This window comes from Mesoplodon densirostris, chromosome 2 (assembly GCF_025265405.1).
Source record: "Mesoplodon densirostris isolate mMesDen1 chromosome 2, mMesDen1 primary haplotype, whole genome shotgun sequence".
NCBI classification, from domain to species: domain Eukaryota; kingdom Metazoa; phylum Chordata; class Mammalia; order Artiodactyla; family Ziphiidae; genus Mesoplodon; species Mesoplodon densirostris.
Genome location: NC_082662.1, coordinates 54,240,347 through 54,266,254, shown reverse-complemented (window position 1 = coordinate 54,266,254; position 25,908 = coordinate 54,240,347). Strand labels below are relative to the sequence as shown.

Sequence of the window (25,908 nt, the reverse complement as noted above, 5' to 3'; positions counted from 1 at the left end):
AGTCAGGCAGTTCTGTGTGCAAATTTCTGGTTTTGCTGCTTAGTCGCTCTGTGACCTTGGGCAAGTTCTTTAACTTCTTGGTGCCTCTATTTCCTTATTAGTAAAATAAGAATAATAGCTACCTCACGGTGTAGTGTGCTTGTGAAAATTTAAGAGATAATCTGTGCATATTAATGAGCATTTAGTAAGTGTTTAAGACATATTAGTTTTATCTCCCATCCCTATGCCCCAACCAAATGGACAGATTTTCATTTCAAATCAGTTTCAAATCAGATTTGAAGGGTTTTTGGTTGTCTATTCATTTTTTAATGTAAAGTTGATTATTTTATTGCTAATTTGAAAACAAATGACTTTATATTGGAAAAAAAAACCTTACTTACTGCAAAAGTAAGAGTCAACCTAATGTTCACAGCAACTTTCTTCATAATAGCCAAAGACTAGAAGTAACCAAAATGTTCTTCAATAGGTGAATGGATAAACTGTTGTTATAGCGTAGCCAGACAATGGAATACAATGGAAATCAGCAATTAAAAGGAATGAACTATAAAAAAAAAAGAGGAATGAACTATAAATGCACACAGTAAGATGGGTGAATCTCAAAAACATTATGTTGAGTAAAAGAATACACACACAAAAGGGTACATACTGTATGATTCTATTTATATGAAATGTTAGAAAAGACAAATATAATCTGTAATGATAGAAAGCAGATGAGTGGCTGTCTGGAGCCAGAGGTGGGAGTGGGGATTGACTGGCACAAAGAAACGTTTTTGGATGATGGACCCTCATCCAAAATTGATTTTGGAGGTGGTTAGGAGTGTATTACTTGTCAAAACTCATGGATATGTAAAATTAAAGTGGATGCATTTTTACCTTATGTCAACTCTACCTCAATAAAACTGATTTAGAGAAATAAGAATCAAGAGAAACCAACAATTTGGATAACTCACACTTGATACGTACCTGGTAACAGTGATTTTACCTTTAACATGTATCATCTAAGGAAAAAGGAAAAACAAATCCTTTGTTGTACAGATATTCTAGTAAGAGGTATTAGCCACTCCTTGGAATGAGGAGGCGTTTTGGGTGTAGAGTGTTATGCTTTCATGGTTTGGGAAGAACATCTGTTGTCTCCCATCAGCTTTGTTCCTTTGTTCCCAGAGGGTATGGGTGTGTTGTGTTACTTTATAAAGCCTTCTCAAGTTCTGCCCATCTTCTTTCGCTCCCCCCACTTTTCCCCTTTCCTTTTCTTCCTTTCTTTGTATTTCTTTGCCTGCCAAGTTCTGTGAGGTTCTGAATCACAGAAAAACAGATCACCTCACATTAGTCTGAAAAGCCAGGTTCAAACAGGAAAAGTAAGCAGGAAAATTTCAGGCAATTGTCTCGAGATAATCCAAGACAAAGTTCTGCTTTTTGCCTTGTTTTCATAATAACCTGGGTTTCTTTGCCTGAATAAATAAAGCTAATTCTTCATTACTCTCCTCATCTGTGCCAGTGGAGAAACACGGTGAGTTCATGGGTTTTGGAATTTGTAGATCAGAAAAAATGCTTACAAAATATAGAAACACTTTGGAATTACTTGTAGTAAACATATTTTTTAAAGAAATTATTTAAAAAATTCTCATTGTAAAAGGCCCAGAAATAATCATGTTAACTCTTTGGTGAGTATCTCTCGTTTATTTCTGTATTTTTGTTTCTTATATTTTAACATAACTACATCATGCTTTGCAACTTGCCTTTTTCAGTTTCTAATATGCTTAGAAATTGTTCATATCTGTACATAGATGAAGTTGAACCATGTGAAATTGCTATTTCTGTAGACCTAAACAGGAAGGAATTGGCAGTTTCATATAGTTAACCTAATACATCTACTCCAGTATTTTAATGGCTACATAGTATTGCATTGTATGGTTGTATCATAATTTTAAAAAATCGTTCGCCTATTGATGGACATTTAGGTTGTCTCCATTTTATTTTCCTAATACATACAGAACTATAATGAATGTGCACTCATATTTAAATGTATATACACACACATGTATCTTTGTGTGTATATATATGTTTGCAAATAAATGTATATGTCTTTGTGTGTACATATATATGTATCTTTGCAAATAAATGTATGTATGCATACATACATAAATATCTTTGCATTTATATGTATATCTTTGTATGTGTGTACACACATACATGCACATAATCTTTTTACACATGTATCAGTATTTCTGTAGAATAGATTGAATAGATTCCTAGATGTATAGCTGTGGTCAAGGGGTTTACACATTTCACATTTTGATCATTGTTTCCAAAGTGTCCTCTAAAATGACTTGTAACAATTTATACCCCCCAGAATGTCCTTTTCCCCTACAGTCTCAATAATATGATGGGTGAATTGGTTTTTGAAGCATTCTGAAATTAGTTATTTTTTTAAACATTTTTATTGGCGTATAATTGCTTTACAATGTTGTGTTAGTTTCTGCTGTATAACAAAGTGAATCAGCTATTATGTATACATATATCCCCATATCCCCTCCCTCTTGCATATCCCTCCCACCCTCCCTATCCCACCCCTCTAGGTGGTCACAAAGCACTGAGCTGATCTCCCTGTGCTATGCAGCTGCTTCCCATTAGCTATCTTTTTTACATTTGGTAGTGTATATGTGTTAATGCTACTCTTTCACTTTGTCCCAGCTTACCCTTCCCCCTCCCCTTGTCCTCAAGTCCATTCTCTATGTGTGCGTCCCTATTCCTGTCCTGCTCCTAGTTTCATCAGGACCTTTTTGTTTTTTTTAGATTCCTCATATATGTGTTAGCATACGGTATTTCTTTTTTCTCTTTCTGACTTCACTCTGTATGACAGAATCTAGGTCCATCCATCTCACTACAAATAGTTCAGTTTTGTTTCTTTTTATGGCTGAGTAATATTCCATTGTTTATATATGCCACATCTTTATTCATTCATCTGTCGATGGACACTTAGGTTGCTTCCATGTCTGGCTATTGTAAATAGTGCTGCAATGAACATTGTGGTACATGACTCTTTTTGAATCATGGTTTTCTCAGGGTATATGCCCAGTAGTGGGACTGCTGGGTCATATGGTAGTTCTATTTTTAGTTTTTTAAGGAATCTCCATACTGCTCTCCATAGTGGCTGTATCAATTTACATTACCACCAACAGAGCAAGAGGGTTCCCTTTTCTCCACACCCTCTCCAGCATTTATTGTTTGTAGATTTTTTGATGATGGCCGTTCTGACAGGTGTGAGGTGATACCTCATTGTGGTTTTGATTCGCATTTCTCTAATGAGTAGTGATGTTGAACATCCTTTCGTGTGTTTGTTGGCAATCTGTATATCTTCTTTGGAGAAATGTTTATTTAGGTCTTCTGCCCATTTTTGGATTGGGTTTTTTGTTTTTTTGATATTTAGCTGCATGAGCTGCTTGTATATTTTGGAGATTAATCCTTTATCAGTTGCTTCATTTGCAGATATTTTCTCCCATTCTGAGCATTGTCTTTTCGTCTAGTTTCTCGTTTCCTTTGCTGTGCAAAAGCTTTTAAGTTTCTTTAGTCCCATTTGTTTATTTTTGTTTTTATTTCCGTTTCTTTAGGAGGTGGGTCAAAAAAGATCTTGCTGGGGCTTCCCTGGTGGTGCAGTGGTTGGGGGTCCGCCTGCCGATGCAGGGGACATGGGTTCGTGCCCCGGTCCGGGAGGATCCCACATGCCGCGGAGCAGCTGGGCCCGTGAGCCATGGCCACTGAGCCTGCGCGTCTGGAGCCTGTGCTCCGCAACGGGAGAGGCCGCAGCAGTGAGAGGCCCGCGTACTGAAAAAAAAAAAAAAAATCTTGCTGTGATTTATGTCATAGGGTGTTCTTCCTATGTTTTCCTCTAAGAGTTTGACAGTGTCTGGCCTTACATTTAGGTCTTTAATCCATTTTGAGTTTATTTTTGTGTATGGTGTAAGGGAGTGTTCTAGTTTCATTCTTTTACATGTAGCTGTCCAGTTTTTCCAGCACCACTTACTGAAGGGGCTGTCTTTTCTCCATTGTATATTCTTGCCTCCTTTATCAAAGATAAGGTGACCATATGTGCATGGGTTTATCTCTGGGCCTTCTATCCTGTTCCATTGATTTATATTTCTGTTTTTGTGCCAGTACAATGCTGTCTTGATTACTGTAGCTTTGTAGTATAGTCTGAAGTCAGGGAGCCTGATTCCTCCAGCTCCATTTTTCTTTCTCAAGGTGGCTTTGGCTATTTGGGGTCTTTTGTGTTTCCATACAAATTGTGAAATTTTTTGTTCTAGTTCTGTGAAAAATGCCATTGGTAGTTTCATAGGGATTACATTGAATCTGTAAATTGCTTTGGATAGTAGAGTCATTTTCACAATATTGTTTCTTCCAATCCAAGAACATGGTATATCTCTCCATCTGTTTGTATCATCTTTAATTTCTTTCATCAGTGTCTTATAGTTTTCTGCATACAGGTCTTTTGTCTCCCTAGGTAGATTTATTCCTAGGTATTTTATTCTTTCTTTTGCAATGGTAAATGGGAGTGTTTCCTTAATTTCTGTTTCACATTTTTCATCATTAGTGTATAGGAATGCAGGAGATTTCTGTGCATTAATTTTGTACCCTGAAACTTTACCAAATTCCGTAATTAGCTCTAATAGTTTTCTGGTAGCACCTTTAGGATTCTCTAAGTATAGTATCATGTCATCTGTAAACAGTGACAGCTTTACTTCTTTTCCGATTTGAATTCCTTTTATTTCTTTTTCTTCTCTGACTGCTGGGGCTAAAACTTCCAAAACTATATTGAATATAGTGGTGAGAGTGGACTACCTTGTCTTGTTCCTGGTTTTAGAGGAAATGTTTTCAGTTTTTCATCATTGAGAACGATGTTTGCTGTGGCTTTGTCATATATGGCCTTTATTATGGTGAGGTCATTTACCTCTATGCCTACTTTCTGGAGGGTTTTTATCATAAATGGGTGTTGAATTTTGTCAAAAGCTTTTTCTGCATCTATTGAGATGATCATATGTTTTTCCTCCTTCAATTTGTTAATATGGTGTATCACATTGTTTAATTTGCATATATTGAAGAATGCTTGCATTCCTGGGATAAACCCCACTTGATCATGGTGTATGATCCTTTTAATGTGCTGTTGGATTCTGTTTGCTAGTATTTTGTTGAGGATTTTTGCATCTGTGTTCATCAGTGATATTGGCCTGTAGTTTTCTTTTTTTGTGACATCTTTGTCTGGTTTTGGTATCAGGGTGATGGTTGAAATTAGTTATTTTATTCAGTAAAAGATGTAAGAAAGACCTACCTTGTGCCCAGCTCTGTGCTAAACCTTAGAAGTAAATATGTGCATAATTACTATGGTCACTGCCCTCACAGTGTGTGTGTGCTGACTGGTGAAACGACTAATACACACACACACACACACACACACAGTGGCAATGATTTCATTTTCATGATTACCAATGATCTCTAGCAAGATTAACTGAAAATACACCAACTGCCTACGCTGAAGGTCCACTGAAGTCTGAAAGAACGAGTGTCATGCTGGCTCCACCACTTACTATCTGCATGACCTGAGTTTCTTTATTTGTAAAATGGAGATAATAATTGTAGTGCCCTACTATTAATAGTAGTATAATAGTAGGGTGGTTGTGAAGATTAAATGTACAATGCAAAGCACAGCGCCCATCCCTTAGTCAGCACTCTGCGAATGTTAGCTACTGCCATTTGCCTTCATTTCAAGATCACCAGCTTCATGTGCCTATTGCTATGCCTCTGCTAATGTGGCATTAAGTACTGAATAAAAAATATTTCTTACGTGGTATGTCTAACCCTGGGGAGACAGGGACTATCACTTCCCTCATTTTGAACATTATACTTCTATTAGTACAACCTGGTTGCTAAGGTTTCTACTCTAAGGTTATTTCATTCTAAGAACTTTAAACATTGCCTGCATCCTCAAACAGAGGGATTGCTCATTGCTATTTTGCAAAACCCTAGTTCTTGATGAAAGAAGGGCTATTTCAATTACCAGTATATTTTAGAAGGAAGATGGTAAGGGACAACACTGTAGATTTTTTTTTTTTTTTTTTTTTTTTTTTTTGCGGTACGCAGGTCTCTCACTGTTGTGCCCTCTCCCGTTGCAGAGCACAGGCTCCGGATGCGCAGGCTCAGTGGCCATGGCTCACGGGCCCAGCCGCTCCGCAGCACGTGGGATCCTCCCAGACCGGGGCACGAACCCGTGTCCCCTGCATCGGCAGGCGGACTCTCAACCACTGCGCCACCAGGGAAGCCCAACACTGTAGATATTTTTAACCAAAATAGAATGGTGCAAAATTAAGCTATGGAGACATTTACCCATAACAGACAAATTTCCTGCATTTATTATTAATGTTTCAGAAAAATACTGTTTTCTTCCAGATATGTAAATTTTGTGTTCACTGCGGTAGCATAAGTAGGTTGGTGGGAAAATGCCTTGTCCAGTATGCATGACCATAAAGTAGTCCATAAACATGCAGCTTCCTTCTCTAATACATTTATTAAATCTGTACCAATTAATTGCCTGTTCGATGTTCAGGAGGCTGCAGCAACTGCTGCTCAACAGAAACTGAGAGAAGATCAGAGGAATGTCAACAGTTGACAATCTAACAAGAGGCCATTGTCCCCTCTGGAAACTCATTAAGGAGAAGGATGTGGGTGCATATAAATAGCCTTTGGAAGGAGGCACCTCCATCAGCTGCTGAAGATACCCTGACGATGTGGACAAGTCTGGATAGATAAGTAGCAGCAAGGACATTGCTAAAATGCCACTCAGAGGCAGCACTGCAACCATCCAGCACACTCAGACCGCAGTTTTCTGTGTTGGAATTCCATTGACACAATTATTTGTAATCAGTAAGTGGTTCAGAGGCTACCTAGAATAGGCTAGCTGTTCTCTCCCCAAGGGTCCTAACCTAATAATGGTCACTGGACTCCTTTGACCATCTGATGAAGTTCTAGTCTCTTTGCCCAGAAAAATAGTCCTACATATATATACACCTAGGAGTTTGCATATAATCTTTGGGGCTTCATAGATGCCCCAGAAGCTCCATGGGCCCTGGATTAAGAAACCCTGCTCTGTGCTTTTTTTTTAAATCCTTTACTCCCAGCAGTGAACCGATAGTTTTTCCTTTTCAGGATGGATGTCTACTGATCTCCCCTACATCCCACAGATTCTAGCCTTCCTTCAAGCCCAGTTCTTGTTCACACCCTAGTGCTCTGAACTCTTAGGGCACTTGGCGTTGGTAACAACTTAGTACCCAATTATGTCTAGGACATCCTGAGTCTATCACTTACGTGGCATTTAGATATTCATCCTTTCAGTACATATTTAATGAGTGCCTACTATGTGCCAGGCACTGTTCCCGGACAATGATTAAATTGTATTAAAATCAGGATCATATAACACAACTTGCCAACTACCCCACTAGACTGTGTGTCCCCAGCAGCAAGGACCAGATCTCCCACCTTCCCACATCTTTTTCTCTTGCCTTATTCCCACTCCTCTGCAAGGGTTCCGTTCAAATGTTCTCTCTCCTGGGCTGGGTTAGGAAATCCTCTTCAGTACTCCTCTGGCACCCTGTGCTCACCACTGTTAGAACTCTTGCTGCATTGTTTTGAAGTCATCTGTTTCCATGTCCGTTTCTCCCACTGTGCTTTTGTCCAGGGCAGGGTCTTACACTCAGAGCCTGGAAATGGTAAAACTCAAAATATTTGTTGAATATTGAAGCTTTCTCTCACCTCCAGGCTTTCAAACATGCTGTTCCCTCTACCTGAAATATTCTTCCTCCTTTATTGTTTGCAAATTCCTATCAGCTTAAACATCACTTCCTCAGGAAAGCTTTTTTTTTTTTGATTCCTAGGTGAAATTAGGTCCCCTCACACAATGCTCCTCCAAAGACTTTGAACATCCATTAATATTGTATTTCACTGTGATTCCTTGTTTAATATTTATATTCATTGTTAGAATATCAGCTTCATCAGGGCAGGGGCCATGGCTACCTTATTTTCCCCTGTATAGCAAAGGACTAAAACATTGTATAGTCCTTTACTATTCAAAGCATAGTTCAGGGACAAACAGCACTGGCATTCCTTGGGGGTTTCTGGAGATGTAGAATCTCAAGCCTTACCCCAGACCTTTGGAATCAGAATCTCCAGATGATCTCCATACACATTAAGGCTTGAAAAGCAGTGGTCTACTACAAATACGTTCAATAAATACATGCTGAATGAATAACAAGTGTTGAATTGAACAAAATGGAACCAATTCAGCCTTGGTACCCCTGTTGTCCAGCACAGAGCCTGGCTCAAAGAAGGCACTCAGTAAGTGTCTGAGGAACAAATATTTTCTTCTATTCATCCATATTCACTGTGTTTCCTTCAACTAGCTTGTAAGCCAAACTTTGGGGGCCAGGGTCCTAGTTTGGCCTCTTTTCCTATTTCCTTTTTTTTTTAAGTTGTAAAACTTTATTGAGAGATGGTTAGCAGTCAAATTTCCAACCCAAAGACAGCATGCTTGGCTTCAGTCTGTCTTTGTTTAAATCTGTGGTTGTCCTTCACCAGCTTCTGGCATTTTAACAGGCTCTAGACTTGGTAGAATCTCCTTCTTGACATCAGGACCACCTCCAGGCTCATCCACAGTCTTCAAGAGAACCCGTTTCTATTGATCAGCTTCCATATCAGCCCTTTGAGCTACAGATGCTCCTTCATCTTCAATGTTATAAGTGGGTATAATATCCTGACTCTCAGTTTGTGGTTCTTCTAGTTGAGGTTGTTTATCACTGGGCTGCTGAGCAACCAGAGGTCTAACCGGCTGGGAAGACTCTCCATCATTTCTTCTTCTTGCAGATTTGGATCTTGGTCTTACATGCCCACTCATATGTCCCAACTTAACTCCCAGGAGTATTGCTATGAGGATCTATTGGCTGAGTTTCATTCAGCAAGGAAGAATCCAAATGGCAGGAACACGATCTGCCCTGCACAGCTACTGTTGGTCTTTTTTCTTACCTCTATATCTTCTAAGTCTGCACCGTATGCATGGTAAGTACTCAATAAAAACTTGAAGCTAACCTGATACTTCAAGGTTAAGTAATACATCATCCACCAGATTGGATTCAAGGTAGCTGGTTTGAAGGATGGGGTGTGTGTGAAGTGACCAGGGACATTTTCAGTTGTGTGAGACCCTCAAGCCCAGAGAGCTGTGCTTTGAGTCTCATTCCTCATCTCCATATGGAACATCCCATGTAGGATAACAACATGGAGAGGCTAGAGCCATTTTGTTCTCTAGAGGCTGGAGAACTTTGCTTTCTGGCTTTCACTCTTTTTTTTTTTTTTTTTTTTTTTTGCTGTACGCGGGCCTCTCACTGTTGTGGCCTCTCCTGTTGCAAGGCGCAGGCTCCGGACACGCAGGCTCAGCGGCCATGGCTCACAGGCCCAGCCGCTCTGCGGCATGTGGGATCTTCCCGGACCGGGGCACGAACCCATGTCCCCTGCATCGGCAGGCGGACTCTCAACCACTGCACCACCAGGGAAGCCCTGGCTTTCACTCTTTTCTCAGGACACTGTTTGGTTTGAAGAGGCCTCATTATGCTACCTACAAAAGCAAAAACACTGAAACAGACCCTTCTGAGTAGTATGTCTAGTATAATTGCCTCTTCCAGATTTTCTCCAAGGAAAAAACATTTGCTTTTTGGCATTTGGTCTTAGTATTAGGACAACTTACAGACTGTGGGCAAAGGCTTTGTGAAAACAGGCATATTGATACATAAGGTTAGGCTTTTTTTTAATGAGGTGAAAATAAAATTTGGATTTAAAAATTATATTACTGCGTCTAGTGAATACTCTTGATGTTTCAGGAGAACATTGCACTGAGTTAAACTCAGCAGATACTTCTTGAGCACCTCTTGAGTTTGGTGGTGCAGATTCAATCTTTGACCTTCAGGAGTTTTGGTCTAGAGAGGAGATTGTGTCTTGAATTTTTTTTTAATCTATTTATTAGGCTGTCAAATCTAAGAGATTGTGGCAAGAATTTATGTTTGTTTAACGCTGTGGGACTTTAGAAAGAAGAACTGGAACTCTGGAATCCTGGAGCCTTTGACCTTTAAATTGTAGATCACAAACTTTCCAAAATAGTTTAAAGATTATCCTGCGATGGAGAGTCACCATGAAATGAATGGCAATCAAAGGCCATCAAAGTCTCTCTGACTCTTCCCCTGCCTGCTCTGTGAGAGTTTCCACCATCTCAATTCCTTCCAGGAAGACCTGGAAGTTTTCAAGGATGTTCTCATATGTACTCTACCTACTGGTCCTTGGCTACTCGGTGGTGGCCACCATTTTGGCCATATCCTTCTCTAACTTCTTGTTATGAATCTTTTTTCATGACAAAAGTTGGTGCCCTGGGTGCCCAAAGACACTCTAGTTGCAGGTCACCAAAAGCCCACACAGCCAGCTAGTATATATGTCCGTGCCTCTGTCAGCACCTCCACCAATTCTAATGCTGCCACCCACTCTGTCTACGGATATGGTCCACACCTTTCCTCTCCTTCCCTACCTGTGGCGAAAAGGCTCTAAAACAAAACCAGAGCACACACCTGGATCCAGTTAGCAATCTGTTCAGGAGCCAAGTAAACAAGGAATTCCTGAGTCACAGCCTTTCTATCCCCCACTTCATGTCTTCTGCTTGCTACCTCATCAGCCAAGAGATGCCTGACATGAGAAGCTCGATCTTTGCTTCAGACGTTCCCATTTTTGCTCTCATTTACCATCCCCCCCCCCGAGGAACCAATTTAACTCCAAATAAATTAAAGGAATCTATCCTGTAGGTGTGTTTGTAATAAGGCATATGCCTATGCTCCCCACACCCCCAAACTTAGCCCAGAGAAACACCCCCTTTCTCCCTACCGTCAGCTCTGTCTGCCAAGGAGAAGCAGATTTCCTGAGGCTGTTTGTCCTAGACCTTCCCATTCCCAGTGGGGCCTGGGCTGGCTTGTTTTATTATTTGCCTTAGAAAGAACAGTCTGGGTTGGTCAAGAGGTTAAGAATCCCAACCTTGTACCCAGCACACAAAGCAGTTAGGAGCGCAGGCTTTGGTAGCCAGATCCTGGCCCTGCCACTTTTTATCCACTCTGACCATCCCCTTATCTGTAAAATGGGGAGATCCTTGTGACAGAGGGGAGCACCAAGTAAGATTGTTTATATAGTGTTTGGCTTTGAATCACCATAATCACTCAGTTATTGGTTGCTACTAATAAAAACAAAAAGAGCTAAGTGGTTTCCTTTTAATAGCAAGACATGTGATAGTAGTGTTTTAACATGTCTTCCTGCCTCCAGCTTCTTATTCTCTGCAATCCGTTTCCATTCAGCTGCTAGATTCATCCCCCCAGAACATTTTGATCACATTATTCCCCCCTGTGAAAATGTTAGATGGCTTCCCATTACTTACAACTAAAGTCTGAAGTCCTCCTCTTTGCACTCAAGGCGCTTTGATCTGGCCTCAACAAAACATTACCTCCTTTTCTCCACTACTCCTCTTCACACCTCCTCCACTTCAATTAAAATAAACTCCTTACATACACCCACACCCTGCACACTGTTTGTCCTTTTATCCAGAATCCAGATCTTCTCTCTTCTTTGCACTTGGTTCAAGTGCCACCTCCTCCACCAAGCCTTCCCCAGCCCCTAGTAAACCCCATAACTCTTTATGAGCTTTGGGGCACTTATCCTTTGTCACGACACAAGAATCTGCATAAACTTTGTGCTTCAAATTTATACATACATCTCCCATATCAGATGATTAATGATGATATCTACCTGATTCATCTCCATATTCCTAAGCCAAGGTTTCTTAACCTCACTTCTATTGACATTTTGGGCTACATAATTCTTTGTCGGGCGGAACGTCAAGTGCACTGTAGGCTGTTTAGCAGCATCCCTGGCCTCCACTCACTAGATGCCAATAGCATCCCCCGACCCCTGGTTGTGACAACCAAAATTGTCTCCAGACATTGCCAGATGTCCCCTGGAGGGCAAAATCACCCCCAGTTGAGAACCATTGCCTTAGACCAAGCTTGGAGGCCTGAATATGGATGGTTCTGAGTAAGTGCTTATGAAAGAAAAGAAGGAGTTTGGCTTAGGTCCTTTTAAATTTAAACAGTAGTGGAACGTACAATTAATGATATTATTTCAGTAATTGGAAATAAAAGTATAGAGTTCCCATGAGAACTAAGAACTAGAGATAGAGATTTGAATGCCACCATCATGGAATCAGCCAATAGGTATCTATTGTGTAACATAACATTTAGGAGTGTGGAGTCAGGTAGGAGTTGGGTTCCAATACTGGCCTCACCACTGTGTCACTGTAGGTGAGTACCTTAATATCTATGAGCTTCTGTTCTCTCATTCTGTAAAATGGGCATAATAATTGTCACCCTCATGGGGTTGCTATAAGGATAAATTAGATAATGCACTTAAAGTGGTTAATAGAGAGCCTGGTATGTAGTAAGCACTTAATAATAGCACAAAAACTATTATTAATACTGTGATTATTATTGTAATAATGATTCATGTCTAATCTAATCCTTTTGGAGGTCATGACAGTATTATTTATTTCCATCTTATAGATGGTTTGTGGTTAGAATCTGGATCTTCTGATCTCCAACTTTCACTACATCATCATTTATCTGACACAAGGCAAATGGAGTCTCATTTACAGGAAGAATCTTCACTTTTTTTTAATTTGGAAACTGAGTGCTAACTGCCTACAGCAAAAATTCTTTTTCAATTGGTAAATATCATCTTCGTCTATAACTATCATTGGGAAATTCAATAACTGCTTATTAAGCACTTTGGATAAGTAGATGTGCTAGATATTGGATATGACACCTGGTTTGCTAAAACACAGCACCTGCCTGTTTGTAGCTTACAAATCTGCAAGCTCAAAGATACTGTCCTTTAGGCTTTAAAAAAATGGACTCATAAGTTTAGCAACCAGTGGGCACCAGCTCCAGGCAGCACTTGATTTTTGGAGTAAAGCAGCACGAGCGGCTGCCTTGGCCTCTCGCAGAAGCCGAGACAGAAGCTCAGGAACAGGACAACAGACAGGTGGGGAAGCCAATTTCCGCCTGAGCGAGCCAATCGGCTAAGCGTATCCGTGCAGGTCAATCCACAGTCCGGCAGAATAATTCTCTCGCCTTAGAAAATAAACACCAGAGAGAAGGTCAGGAAAATTTAGCCCCGAACCAGTTCTATCACCAACAAACTGGTTGACCCAGGGGAAAAAAAACCTCTCCAAGCCTCTGTTTACTCATTTCAAATTCAGGGCATCAGATGAAATGAGTGGTACTTAATTAGTGCTACCCATATTGGAGGTGGAACACTGGAATAGTGTAGATGGTGCAGGATTTTTTTTTTTAAGCAATTACAGCCATTAACAAAATGCCTGACAACTCATAAATATACCTAGGTGGGGGGAGAAAGCGTTTGTTATCACATTAGATCTCTGTTGTTTAACCGAGTGTTTATCCAGTGGGTTAGATTCATTTGTTCATTCATTCATTCAGCAGTTGAGCACACTGGCTATGTCATGGGCCTGGACTGGGAATAGAAACTGCCCTTGTCCTCAAATGGGGCTTACAGGTAACCAGTGAAATCAATCATAGGTTACAGGAGGAGGCATGGAGTCTTTTTTCCTCCAAATACGAATCCCTGTGCTGAATCTGATATGCCGCTGTGGACCTGGTGATGGAGATCCCTACCTCCCGACTCCTTACCGCCAGCTCCTTACACCCCTTTCCCACTGGCTGGAAAATTCTCCAGCAGTTGTCCGAGTCCCCTACACCCCTGGTTTCCGTGGCAGCAGAGGGATCTGCTTCGAGTGCCTTCGGCTTCCTGTAGGTGGAGCCAAACCCCCTGACTGAGAGGCTGCGGCCCGCTCCCTCCGCAGCCCCCGGCGGGCGCTTCTCAATCCACCTCCTTCCCTCTCCCTCCTTCTCTCTTGTGCGGTCCCTTCCACATCCCCACCAACCGAGTGCGTCGGAGGGGAAATCGTGCCAGACTTTGGAGACGGCTGCCAGGTTTCTCTCAAGTCTTGGCTTAACAAAGGAAAGCAAATTACAAAAATGGAAATTTTCAAACCAGCGTTCAGTGGTATTCAGATCGACGTTTGGGTAGCGCACAGGCACAGACCGCATTCGTGCTATTTTGTGATTAAAATGATACCGAAAATACCTCCTTGCTTGGGTTTTCTTCTTCCAAAACGACTTCTTTCCCTCTTCGAATTTCCCTTTCTTCGGAGAGCCGCAGCCCCCTGACCACTCTAGAACTGTTAACATCTGTGGAAATCTTGCCTCTGCTGACTTTTTTCTAAAGAGTTGAAATTTAAAAATGCCTGCGCTTTGCAGCCTGGAGAAATCCAGATAAAGAAGTTTCTAGGCACTTTCCCAGGGACTCCTGCGTTTCGTGTGGGGAACTCCGAGTTGTATGACGGAGCATAAATCGTCTTTCCATTTTATCTCCATGCGCGGACAACACCTGAATGTGAAACTTGCCAGAAACACGTGCTACCTTGTTCTCCCCTCAACTTGAATGGTGTGATCTGTCTCATCCTTAAAAAAATGGTTTTAAAGTGGCCGCTGAGTTGGGTCTTGAATGATCTTACTTCACGGTGAAGTTTTTTTCTTAAAAAAAGAAAAAAAAAGCCTGATCATATCCTCCTTGCTAATTTTTGTTGTTGCTAGACAGGCCTTGTCCCAAGTGGGTTTGTGAGAAAGGCGCTCCCACTGTTTGTTTCCCCCCAGACTGCACCATTTCTTTCCTTGGAAGCTTTGTCTCCTTCTTACACAGCTGTGTTTGCCGTGCCTGGAGACAGGTGGGGGGAGCAGCCTCCAGGTCCAAGCTGCCAATTCTCTCTCTAAGGACTGTCTGAATAGCTATTAAAATTTAAAGATCACACACAAACACACACACACACATTTTTTTTGGTGGCGGTCACTCACTACATCTGACTGTTGTGTAGGGACAGCTGTACCAATTAGCCAGACTGAGACTAGAAGTCACAGCCATTCTATTGTCTGTATTCTCCAGTCCACAGAAGAATTACCTTGGGCCATGGCCACATCTTTCTTTCTTTCTTTCTTTTCTTTCTTTCTTTTTTTTTTTTTTTTGCCACACGGCATGAGGGAATCTTAGTTCCCTGACCAGGGATTGAACCCATGCCCCCTTAAGTGGAGGCTTGGAGTCCTAACCACTCGGCTACCAGGGAAGTCTTGACGGTCACATCTTTCTAGGCACTTTCAAGGCTACGCGTCCTGTAGCCTTGGCCCAGTAATGGGACTGATTATGATTGTGGGAGAGAGGACCACTCATCTCAATACGTAAACATGGGCAATCTTCAGGCAGTAGTCACAGTAAGAGGTCTTTGTTGGTTGGGGCCCCCACAAAAGAGAATTCTCTACCTGGGTCAAATGAGAGCAGATAAATCAGACTAGACTGGTAGTGTTTTTCAGACTTCGGAATGGAAGGATGACTTTTCCAGACTGGGTCAGACACCCTATGGTTTCACCCTGAGGACTCTAGCTCTGAGTACCCCGTCCTCTTTAGGACCCTCATGCCTTGGCTTGTGCTGTTACCTCCTCTTGGAATTTCTCCCCCATCCACTGCTCTACTTAGCAAACTCTTGTCTTTCAAGACTTCTCAAATGCAACCCCTCTGAAGTCTTTCATAGCCATGCCCCTGTGCCAGTCCCCCCCGTAGAATTAATCATTCTGTGGTCTGTTTAGTATAATTTTATTGCTTGATCTATGTAACATAGTACACTGTGTTACGCATATTTTTTATGCCTCTTTCTCCCCTGATAGAATATACTCTTTGCTAAGACAGGGAATACGTCTTATTTACCTCATACCTCTCACACTAAAAATGCTCAGGAAAGAAATCTCGTGAGTGAATAAAGACATGGTTTTTAAACATTTTCAAAGGGGAAATTTGTTTTCTTTCAGGTTCTTCTATTTCAACGGCCAGACATCTATGACTGTGTATGTAGAGCTGAGAGTAAAAATTCTAGGTTTATGTTAAAGTCTGATTTTAATATCTCAGAGACATTCTTCTGCTTATGGTAAGGAAAGTTTGATATGCATGTAGGTGGAAAATTTCTACATCCCCACCATCTGATTAATGCATCTGTTCCTACAAAATCTGTGGTGTCTGTGGTGAGAGCAGAATATCACCACAGATACAGGAGCTTGTAAGAATGATGGAGTTCTATTGTTAAATGTAGCCTTATGAGTTATACTAACTAGTTGTTATTTATTAGACTTTATTCATTAAGTTGCTCAAGCCAGAAACCTGGAAATGTCCTTGGAACCTCCTTCTCCATCACTTCCCACGTCCAGTTATCTCCAAGTCATGTCACTTCTCCGAAATATCTCTCAGATTTGTCCACTGTTCTTCATCTCTGCCATTGAGCCATTCCAAGCCACTATCACTTCCCACCTGGACAATTGCCAAGGCCTTCTAGTTAGTCTTTCTGCTTCTTGTCTTGCCTGACTCCCGTCATGTCACTCCCTGGCCAGCCACTTTTCAGTGGCTGCACTTAGCATAATCCTTTATATGGCATGGTGTGGTCTGGCTCCCGCCTATCTTTTGAGCCTCTTTCTCACTGAATATACTAGCCTGCAGGTCCTTGAACTTGCCAGAGCCCTGCCTACTTCAAAGCTTATCCCTGTGCTTACTTCTCCTGGGAATACTCATTCTCTCTCTTGGATCACTCCTCGTCTTTCAGAAATCAATTTCAATGGCACTTTCTTGGAGATGTGTTCTCTGCTTCTCCTCCCCTCTTCCTCTCTCCTGGATAAATTAGGTACCCACTATTTGTCCCTCCTGATGCCTTGTTTTTCCTTCATGTTAAGGATCACAGGTTACAGTGATAAAATTATTAATGTTTTTATTTATTTTATGTTTATCTCCCCATCCACGGTAGATCACATGAAGACAGGGATCGTGTCTCTTTATTCAAAAGAGTTGACCTGTATACCCGGTGCCTAACATATAGTAGGTGGTCAAGAAATACTCTGGCTAGTGCTGCAACGAGAAATGTAGCAAGTCATGTGTAACAGGCCTGTGACATGAAAACAGTTTCATGCAAAAAAATAAACGGTAATCTGCAATGAAACTCAAAGCTGTTTATGCACACGGAGCAAGCAAGGGGAAGACTTGAGTTATGATATGATATCCCATGGTCTTTCTCCACTGCCATTTGAAAAATAAGAAGAGAACAAGAACAAAAATATTTGTTTTACAGCTCTACCAAGATTCAGCCCTCCCCTTTCTCTCCCCCTTGCATCAAGTACATCCTGTACTTTTGGCAACATGTTGACTGGATATTTAAAAGCTGTGAACTGTTCTGAAAATTTCACATACTGGGTTATGAGCCATGTGTGTTTGATCAAAATTCAATTACTACGCTGTACCATACTTGGAAACCTATCATCTCAAGTTATGAAGTATGACGAAATAGGCGAACCTAATTGGTTCAGTATGGGAACAGTATCAACCAAGCTTGTTATGATAAATAGCTTCCTGTGTTAAAGGTTCTCTAGAGCTTATAAGTATCTTGGCTCACCTCCTTCAGTGGAATAAGAATATTGCTCCCAGGGACCCCCTAGATCACTGTCCCTCCAATGCAACGGCAGTTCAGAGTTTTCTTCAACTTACTACCCCTGAAAAAGAAAAACCCTGTGCTGTTTTCCTCCTCTTCATTTAGACTTTGAGCACCTGGGAACTTCTTTAGCTTTCTTTTTTTCCCATAGAAAAACAATTTTAAAAAATTATGAAGCATTCCAAATATAGGAAAATAGAGCAAACTTCAGACAACCTTGTACCCACCACTCAGAATTAACAAATAATAATTTTTTTTCCTATTTCCATCAGATTTTTTGTCTTTGTTTTTTATGAATCCTTTCTCATGCTTCTTGGGACCAAAGCTGGACCACCATTTATTAAATCACAGTGTTCATGAGATTTATAAATTCAGTCCTGACATACTCTAACACGCTTGAATTGAGTGGATGTGCATCTTATCACAGGTATTACAGTACCTGTCAGTTGTAAGTCTTTTCAGGTTTTGAAATGGACTCAGTGAAAATTCCTGGTCTATATTGTAGATGAGATCACAAGGATCCATAGAGGAGGAGGGTTGTTGGAGGTATAGGGAGAGAGATCAAGACATTGTCTTAACAGTTCAGAAACAAAATATTCCCATGCTCTGTGGCCATCATGGGCATATATATATACATAATTTTTCTTTAGAAGTGACATTTTCAGTTGAGTTAGAAGTATTTCCTTCTAGTGATCTCAGTAAAGGACAAAACAATTGGTTGATTGCCATCTTAATTTCTGAAAAACAGTCAGTGGCACTGGCATTTTCCTTAGAAGAGAGCTTTAAGGCCAGGAAAGTTTGCATATACCTACCTTTAATTCAAGTCATCCACTGGAAGTGGCTTTCCCAGCTTTGCTCTCATTTTGTTCACCATTTTTTATTAGACCATCCTCTTTAACCTGTTAACAAAAATACATAATGCTAAATTTGCATGTCTCCCCTGGAAAAAAAATTTGTGCTCCATAAAATGTTGTTTTGGTAAAAAGCAGGAGCCTTAGTTTGTTCTTGACAATAATTCATCAATCATGAGTGCTGCAATACACAACCAAGACACAGAGAAAGATCTTTGGTGAAGGTAAATATGCAAGCCCACACAAAGGAAAAGTGAATATACCATGTGGTTTAGCAGTTTGAAATCACAATGCTGCCAAGATTAGATTAGAGACGTTTTTGTTCTGTGCAGTACCATTAGGTTTACTTTAGATATTGCAATTAGTTTAAAAGTTGTGAGTTCTAGAGGGCTTCCCTGGTGGCGCAGTGGTTGAGAATCTGCCTGCCAATGCAGGAGACACGGGTTCGAGCCCTGGTCTGGGAAGATCCCACATGCTGCGGAGCAACTGGGCCCATGAGCCACAACTACTGAGCCTGCGCGTCTGGAGCCTGTACTCCGCAACAAGAGAGGCCGCGATAGTGAGAGGCCCACGCACCGCAATGAAGAGTGGCTCCCGCTTGCCCCAACTAGAGAAAGCCCTCGCACAGCAACGAAGACCCAACACAGCCAAAAATAAATAAATTAATTAATGAATTTTAAAAAAAGATTGCAACACAATTTTTTCACAGTACGCGGGCCTCTCACTGTTGTGGCCTCTCCAGTTGCAGAGCACAGGCTCCGGACGTGCAAGCTCAGCGGCCATGGCTCATGGGCCCAGCCGCTCCGCGGCATGTGGGATCTTCCCGGACCGGGGCACAAACCCGCATCCCCTGCATCGGCAGGTGGACTCTCAACCACTGCGCCACCAGGGAAGCCCCAACACAATTCTTTAAAAAAAAAAAAAAAAGTTGTGATTTCTAAAATGGCCCACTCGCCTTTCTTGTTTTCCTGTATTAGTGGCTGCTAGTACTGTAATCCTTCCGTAATTTTTTTTTTTTTTTTTTTTCGGTACGCGGGCCTCTCACTGTTGTGGCCTCTCCCGTTGCGGAGCACAGGCTCCAGACGCGCAGGCTCAGCAGCCATGGCTCACGGGCCTAGCCGCTCTGCGGCGTGTGGGATCTTCCCGGACCGGGGCATGAACCCGTGTGCCCTGCATCGGCAGGCGGACTCTCAACCACTGCGCCACCAGGGAAGCCCCTTCCGTAATTTTTAAATAGAACTTCCAATAAGAAGTGCTCCCTGAGAGCTATAAACTTTAAAAAATAGAATGTGACTGTAGGCACTTATGCTAATAAGTGCCTACATAATTTTTTTTGCTTAACAAATGTCTGATTTTTTCAAATCAGCTTCTCCTCCTTCTCCTCCTCCTCCTTCTTCATTTTTTTTGTATTGAATCTTGCCTGATTGAGTAGCATGGGAATTGCCAGAATAAATGCTATTATCTATGTACAGTAATTAAGGAAATAGTCCTTGTCATCCTAATCGGGATCAGGCTCTGCCTGCCTGTATTAAACTAAAATGATAAAGAATTGCTGGAGTGTAGTGCAAAACAAAGGGAAGTCAGTTACTAGCATGTGGTTATTCTAGATAAATAGTAGATAAAATGGAGGCATGCATTTTATAGAGAGTGAGGAAGCAGTTAAATAACAAAGATATGTCCACTTTTCTAATTTAATGAAATCATTATTTCAGGCAAAGAAACTCTTTAGTTTCTGTCTTTGGGAAGAGTCAATGTTTCCTTCGTAAACTTCAGTGTGTTATTTTAAAACATAGCTTCAGCAAATACAGGTCAAACTCTACCATAGTAAACATCAGTTTTAAGACAGCAATTCTCTCAGCAATCACAATAAACATTTTACTGTAATAAAAATAGAATGAAGCTTTGGAAAAGGCCACATTACACAGTTCTGAAACGATTCTGACAGGGAGTAAAGCTTCCCTTACAGAGCCAGTGTGCCAAAGTCTCTTCCTCTGATGTTCTCTATGGCTCTCCTTCCATGTCTCTCTGTGTGTTTATCTCTCCTGGCTACTATATATCTCGTGTTTCAAATATAGCACGAAGGGTTCTAAGGGCTCTGGCAAGTCTTGGAACAAGCCTCACCCTGAAGCCATGAAGTATAAGAAACACAGTTTGTTTTCTTTAGAAGAAATTGAAGTGAAGCAGTGGTTCTCTGCCAAGGAAGGTGCCAAGCACCATATTAACCAGTGTCTGAAAAACTGGTGTGCTCTGTATTTTGCAAGGTCTGGTGCCGGGGTCAGCAAACTGTTCCTGTAAAGGGCCAGATAATAAATACTCTCAGCTTTGCAGGACATATGTTCTCCATCACAACTACTCATGTGGTAGCATGAAAGCACCACAGACAACATGTACAAAAATGAGCATGGCTGTATTCCAATAAAACTTTATTTATGGACACTGAAATCTGAATTTTACATACCTTTCATGTGCCATGAAATATTATTCTTCTTTTAGTTTTTTCCAGCCCTCTAAAAATGTAAAAATCATTCTGAGTTCATGGGCCATACAATACCGGGTGGCAGGCTGGGTTTGGCCCACAGGCTGGTGTTGGCTGGCTTCTGATCTAGTTGAGCATGATTTTTTTTTCACTTAACAAATGTGTTTAGCACCTACTTTGGCCAAAATACTTTTAAGGCATTTTGATAAATATTAAAGTGTAGAAGGCATTCAACAAACATTTAACACATATCTGTTGAGCTCTGATGTCCCAGGCACAGTGCTAGGTGCTGGAAATATGATGGAGAGCAACATAGACACCACCCTGCTCTCATGAGTTTTTGTTGTAATGAAGCATGAAAAGTGCTACAGCAGGGGAATTACAGAGATTGTGATAGCACATGGCAGATATAACCTGACTTTGAGTAGCTTTTGTTTTTTTTTTTTTTAATGGTGTTGATACTTGATCTTCCCATCTCTAATCTCTCCTTTCTACATCACTACTTATTCTTCTTGAGGTAGAGTATGGTGATGATACTTCCCTGCAGGCAGGAAAGGTAAAACAATACCTAGAACAAATTTCTGTTCCAGTGAGGACAAATTGTTGCCCCCTCCATTATGCAGTGGTCCAATTAATCTGCCGCCAGGTAATTATCTGATCTTTCCAGAGTATGGTATCAGATAGGGGGCTAAGCTTGGGACTCCACTGTTGGAAGAGTGAGCAGTGCCATCCAGATCCAACATGGTGAGAAGTCTTTCTCTGTTATTGAACCCATACGTAACAACTGTCTCTGTCACTAGGGCAATTACTTTATTCTTGTACACATCGAGCAAACTCGCATTACTAGGAAAGATACTGGCTGATATTCACAGATCAGATCATCTTTCTCTACTGTTATTGAGAGCCTTCTCTGCAGCGGGGTGCCCTCTGATGAGCATCCCCATAGAACACAAATAGTCTCACCTTCTGGGGGCATTCTGTGAGATCTGACATTACAACACTCTCCCATTCATCCTTGTTTTACCAACCCTCCAATCTTGGTCCTCCCAAGTCTATGACCATCTAGCTAAACAATTTAGTACTACCCACAAATTTCTAGAGATCTGTACCCCTTCTTTTTCCTTCCAGGCAAAGGGGCAATGATCTGTGCTGCTTGCGTTTCTGCCTACTGCAAGAATTCTTTCCTTATTGTCCTTAAGTAGGTCACACTGTTTCCACAGTCCACTTTTAACTAGTGCATATTCCTGCAGATGTTTTTGGCTTCTTCAGGTCACTTTTCATAAGCAACGTCCCACAAAGCTATTCGAATGAGTTGAAGAAGAGGTGGCAGAACCACTGGAGTACGTGCATGGGGAGTGTTGTTGACTCGCCCATGCAGCAGCTTACACTGCCCTTACCACCTGCATTGGTAAAATTTCATATTTAACACCTCCTCTTGATTTTGGACTGTTACAATGTATGCCCACTTTTATGGTTTGATGAATTAGACAACACACAGTTGATAACGGGCAGCTCAGGTCACATGGTTCTTTGGTGTCTCATGGCCAAGCATTCAGTCTCTACCAGCCAGGAGATGTCTCTCAAAAAGAGACTACGTACTTGTGGAAGAGTAGGTGGCTTTGCCCCAAGCCCTAGGGGCTTGTATTCTGATTCTTCTATTGGCACTAGCTGTCTAGTTTCCTCGTCAGCCATACACACTTTGAGCACCATGATTCTGCTACACCATATGTCCAAGCTGCTTGCTTCTCAACCTGGACCAGCTGGAGAATCATAGCTTGCTCTGGGACCTAATCAAAGTTGACAGTCCTTAGGTCTTACTTAGTAAATGTGTCCAGCAGTTTATCCAAATGTGGTATGAGTTTCCTCTAAAGAAGAGATCTTCTAAGCATCTCTATACTGAGGTGACAGAGCCCTGGATTTTTATGAGGTTTGTCTCACACTCTTTCATGCACAGGTGTTTTATCAAAGAGTCTAGGATTACAGCTGCTTCTTATTTACTATGTCTTAAGAATATGATATCATCAATGTGCTGAACTACCGTGGTGTCCAGTGGGATGGTGAGGCAATCAGTGTCCTGTTAACTACATTTTGACAGAGAGTCAGAGTTGCTATAGCCCTGAGGTAAAACAGTACTGGTGAACTGCTTTCCTGACAGATGAATCAAACTCTTTTGATATTCTCTGCTTACTGGTGTAGAGAATGAAACATTTATCCAATTGATAACTGCATACCAAATGCCAGGGTCTGTGTTGATTTGCTCCAGTAAAGAGATCATATTTGAAAAAGCAATTGCATTTGAAGTGCTGCCAAATGACTAAATTTAAGAGAATCCATTGTCATTCTCCAAAACCCATACATCTTCTGCCATGGCTATAACGGTGAATTAGATGGGGCTGTGTTAAAAATCACCACCCAGCATCTTTCAAATCTTATTTTTGAAATAGTTTATTGAACTACTTTAAGGTGAACATCTTTGTAACCAACACATGACTCAAGAAATAGAACTTGGCCAGTCATCCCAGAAGCATCTACAGCTGCCTCATCCCAATCACAACCTTCAAGAAGCCTTCAGCCTTCTTCCTCCCTTCAAAAGTAATGACCATCCTGACTTCTGTGTAGTTATCACTTCCTTGAACTCTTATGCTTTTGTCACCTAAGTGTGCATTCTTAAATATTACAGTTTTATCATGCCTATTTGAAAGTTATGCAATTTATCGCAGCCCGTTGGAACTGTAGAGTTTCCCAAAGTCTGGATTTTTTTTTGTTTATTGTGTACTCGTGGAGCAATTTAACATGCTTCTTCCCCCTTTGTATTTCCTGCAGATTAGCAGCTGGATCTAGAGGCCTGATTGGACTCAGATTCAATCACTTTGGCAATACTGTAGGTGATGTTTTGTTCTTTCATTAGAAGACACAATAATATACGTCTTATTTTCACTTTTTTATGATTTCAATTGCAGGTGAAGCTCAAGGCCTATACCTACTTACTTATTGGAGGTTTCAAAATTGTGATATTTTATCATTTTGTTTTCATATTAGCTGGAATAATTTTATAAAGGGACACTTGCCCATGTGTATTAACTGGTTAGCCAATTCATGTAGAATAAGCAAGATACATACTTGATTCTTCCCTTTCATTTATCCAGTTCTCAAGGAAGTACGTTGAGTTCCTTTTCATCCTCAGAAGGTGACTAATGAGTTGATTTTTCATTTACTACTATTATAAATAACTCACGGATTTAAACATATTTGAGGGGCTTCCCTGATGGTGCAGTGGTTCAGAATCCACCTACCAATGCAAGGGTCACGGGTTCGAGCCCTGGTCTGGGAAGATACCACATGCTACGGAGCAACTAAGCCCGTGTTACTACACAACTACCGAAGCCCGTGCACCTAGAGCCTGTGCTCCTCAACAAGAGAAGCCACTGCAATGAGAAGCCCGAGCACCACAACAAAGAGTAACCTCCGCTCACTGCAACTAAAAAGAAGGCCCAAGCACAGCAATGAAGACCCAATGCAACCAAAAATAAATAAATAAATAAATTTATTTTAAAATAAACATAGTTGAGGAGTTCTGCTCTATTGCATTTTTTATTGAAACTGAAAATTTCCCATCAGCCAATAGCAGCCTCTTCAAGTTGGCTTCTGAGTCTTTTTGACATGACACCTCTGGTCTTTGAGAGCTTCCTTGCTATCTGGTATGTTATGATGTTCCAGGCACATCTTGTATATATCCTGGCCCAGACCTGGAACCAGTCATTTCTCCCCAAGTCCCTGGTTTCTTCTTCTCCTTCTTCTTCTTCTTCGTCTTCGTCTTCGTCTTTTCCTTCTCCTTCTCCCTCTTCTTCTTTTTATTCTTTTTTAAATTTGGCCATGCCGTGCAGCTTGCAGGATATTAGTTGCCCCACCAGGGATTGAGCCTGCACCCTCGGCAGTGAAAGCACAGAGTCCTAACCACTGAACTGCTAGAGAATTGCCCCTGGTTTCTTCTTCTTCTTTTTTTTTTTAACATCTTTATTGGAGTATAATTTCTTTACCATGGTGTGTTAGTTTCTGCTGTATAACCAAGTGAATCAGCTATACATATACATATATCCCCATATCCACTCCCTCTTGTGTCTCTCTCCCATCCTCCCTATCCCACCCCTCTAGGCGGTCACAAAGCACCGAGCTGATCTCCCTGTGCTCTGCGGCTGCTTCCCACTTGCTATCTATTTTACATTTGGTAGTGTATATATGTCCATGCCGCTCTCTCACTTCGTCCCAGCTTACCCTTCCCCGTGTCCTCAAGTCCATTCTCTAGGTCTGCATCTTTATTCCTGTCCTGCCCCTAGGTTCTTCAGAACCATTTTTTTTTTTTAGATTCCATACATACGTGTTAGCATACGGTATTTGTTTTTCACTTTCTGACTTACTTCACTCTGTATGACAGACTCTAGATCCATCCACCTCACTACAAATAACTCAATTTCATTTCTTTTTATGGCTGAGTAATATTCCATTGTATATTTTGTGCCACATCTTCTTTATCCATTCATCTGTCCGTGGACACATAGGTTGCTTCCATGTCCTGGCTATTGTAAATAGAGCTGCAATGAACATTGTGGTACATGAGTCTTTTTGAATTATGGTTTTCTCAGGGTATATGCCCAGTAGTGGGATTGCTGGGTCGTATGGTAGTTCTATTTTTAGTTTTTTAAGGAACCTCCATACTGTTCTCCATTGTGGTTGCATCAATTTACATTCCCACCCACAGTGCAAGAGAGTTCCTTTTTCTCCACACCCTCTCCAGCATTTCTTGTTTGTAGATTTTTTGATGATGGCCAATCTTACTGGTGTGAGTTGATATCTCACTGTAGTTTTGATATGCATTT

General features: G+C 41.2%; 2 protein-coding genes across 3 annotated transcripts in view; one reads left to right on the top strand and one right to left on the bottom strand.

The window, feature by feature from the left end:
* The window catches only part of TM2D1 (TM2 domain containing 1), a 141,703-nt gene that overhangs the window by 79,622 nt on the left and 36,173 nt on the right, over positions 1–25,908 (top strand). The gene's annotated exons all lie outside the window — the stretch shown is intronic.
* Positions 8,594–8,935, bottom strand: LOC132480182 (putative G antigen family E member 3). Its single transcript, XM_060084155.1, is given in 1 exon segment — positions 8,594–8,935. A coding segment is annotated over 1 exon segment (342 nt).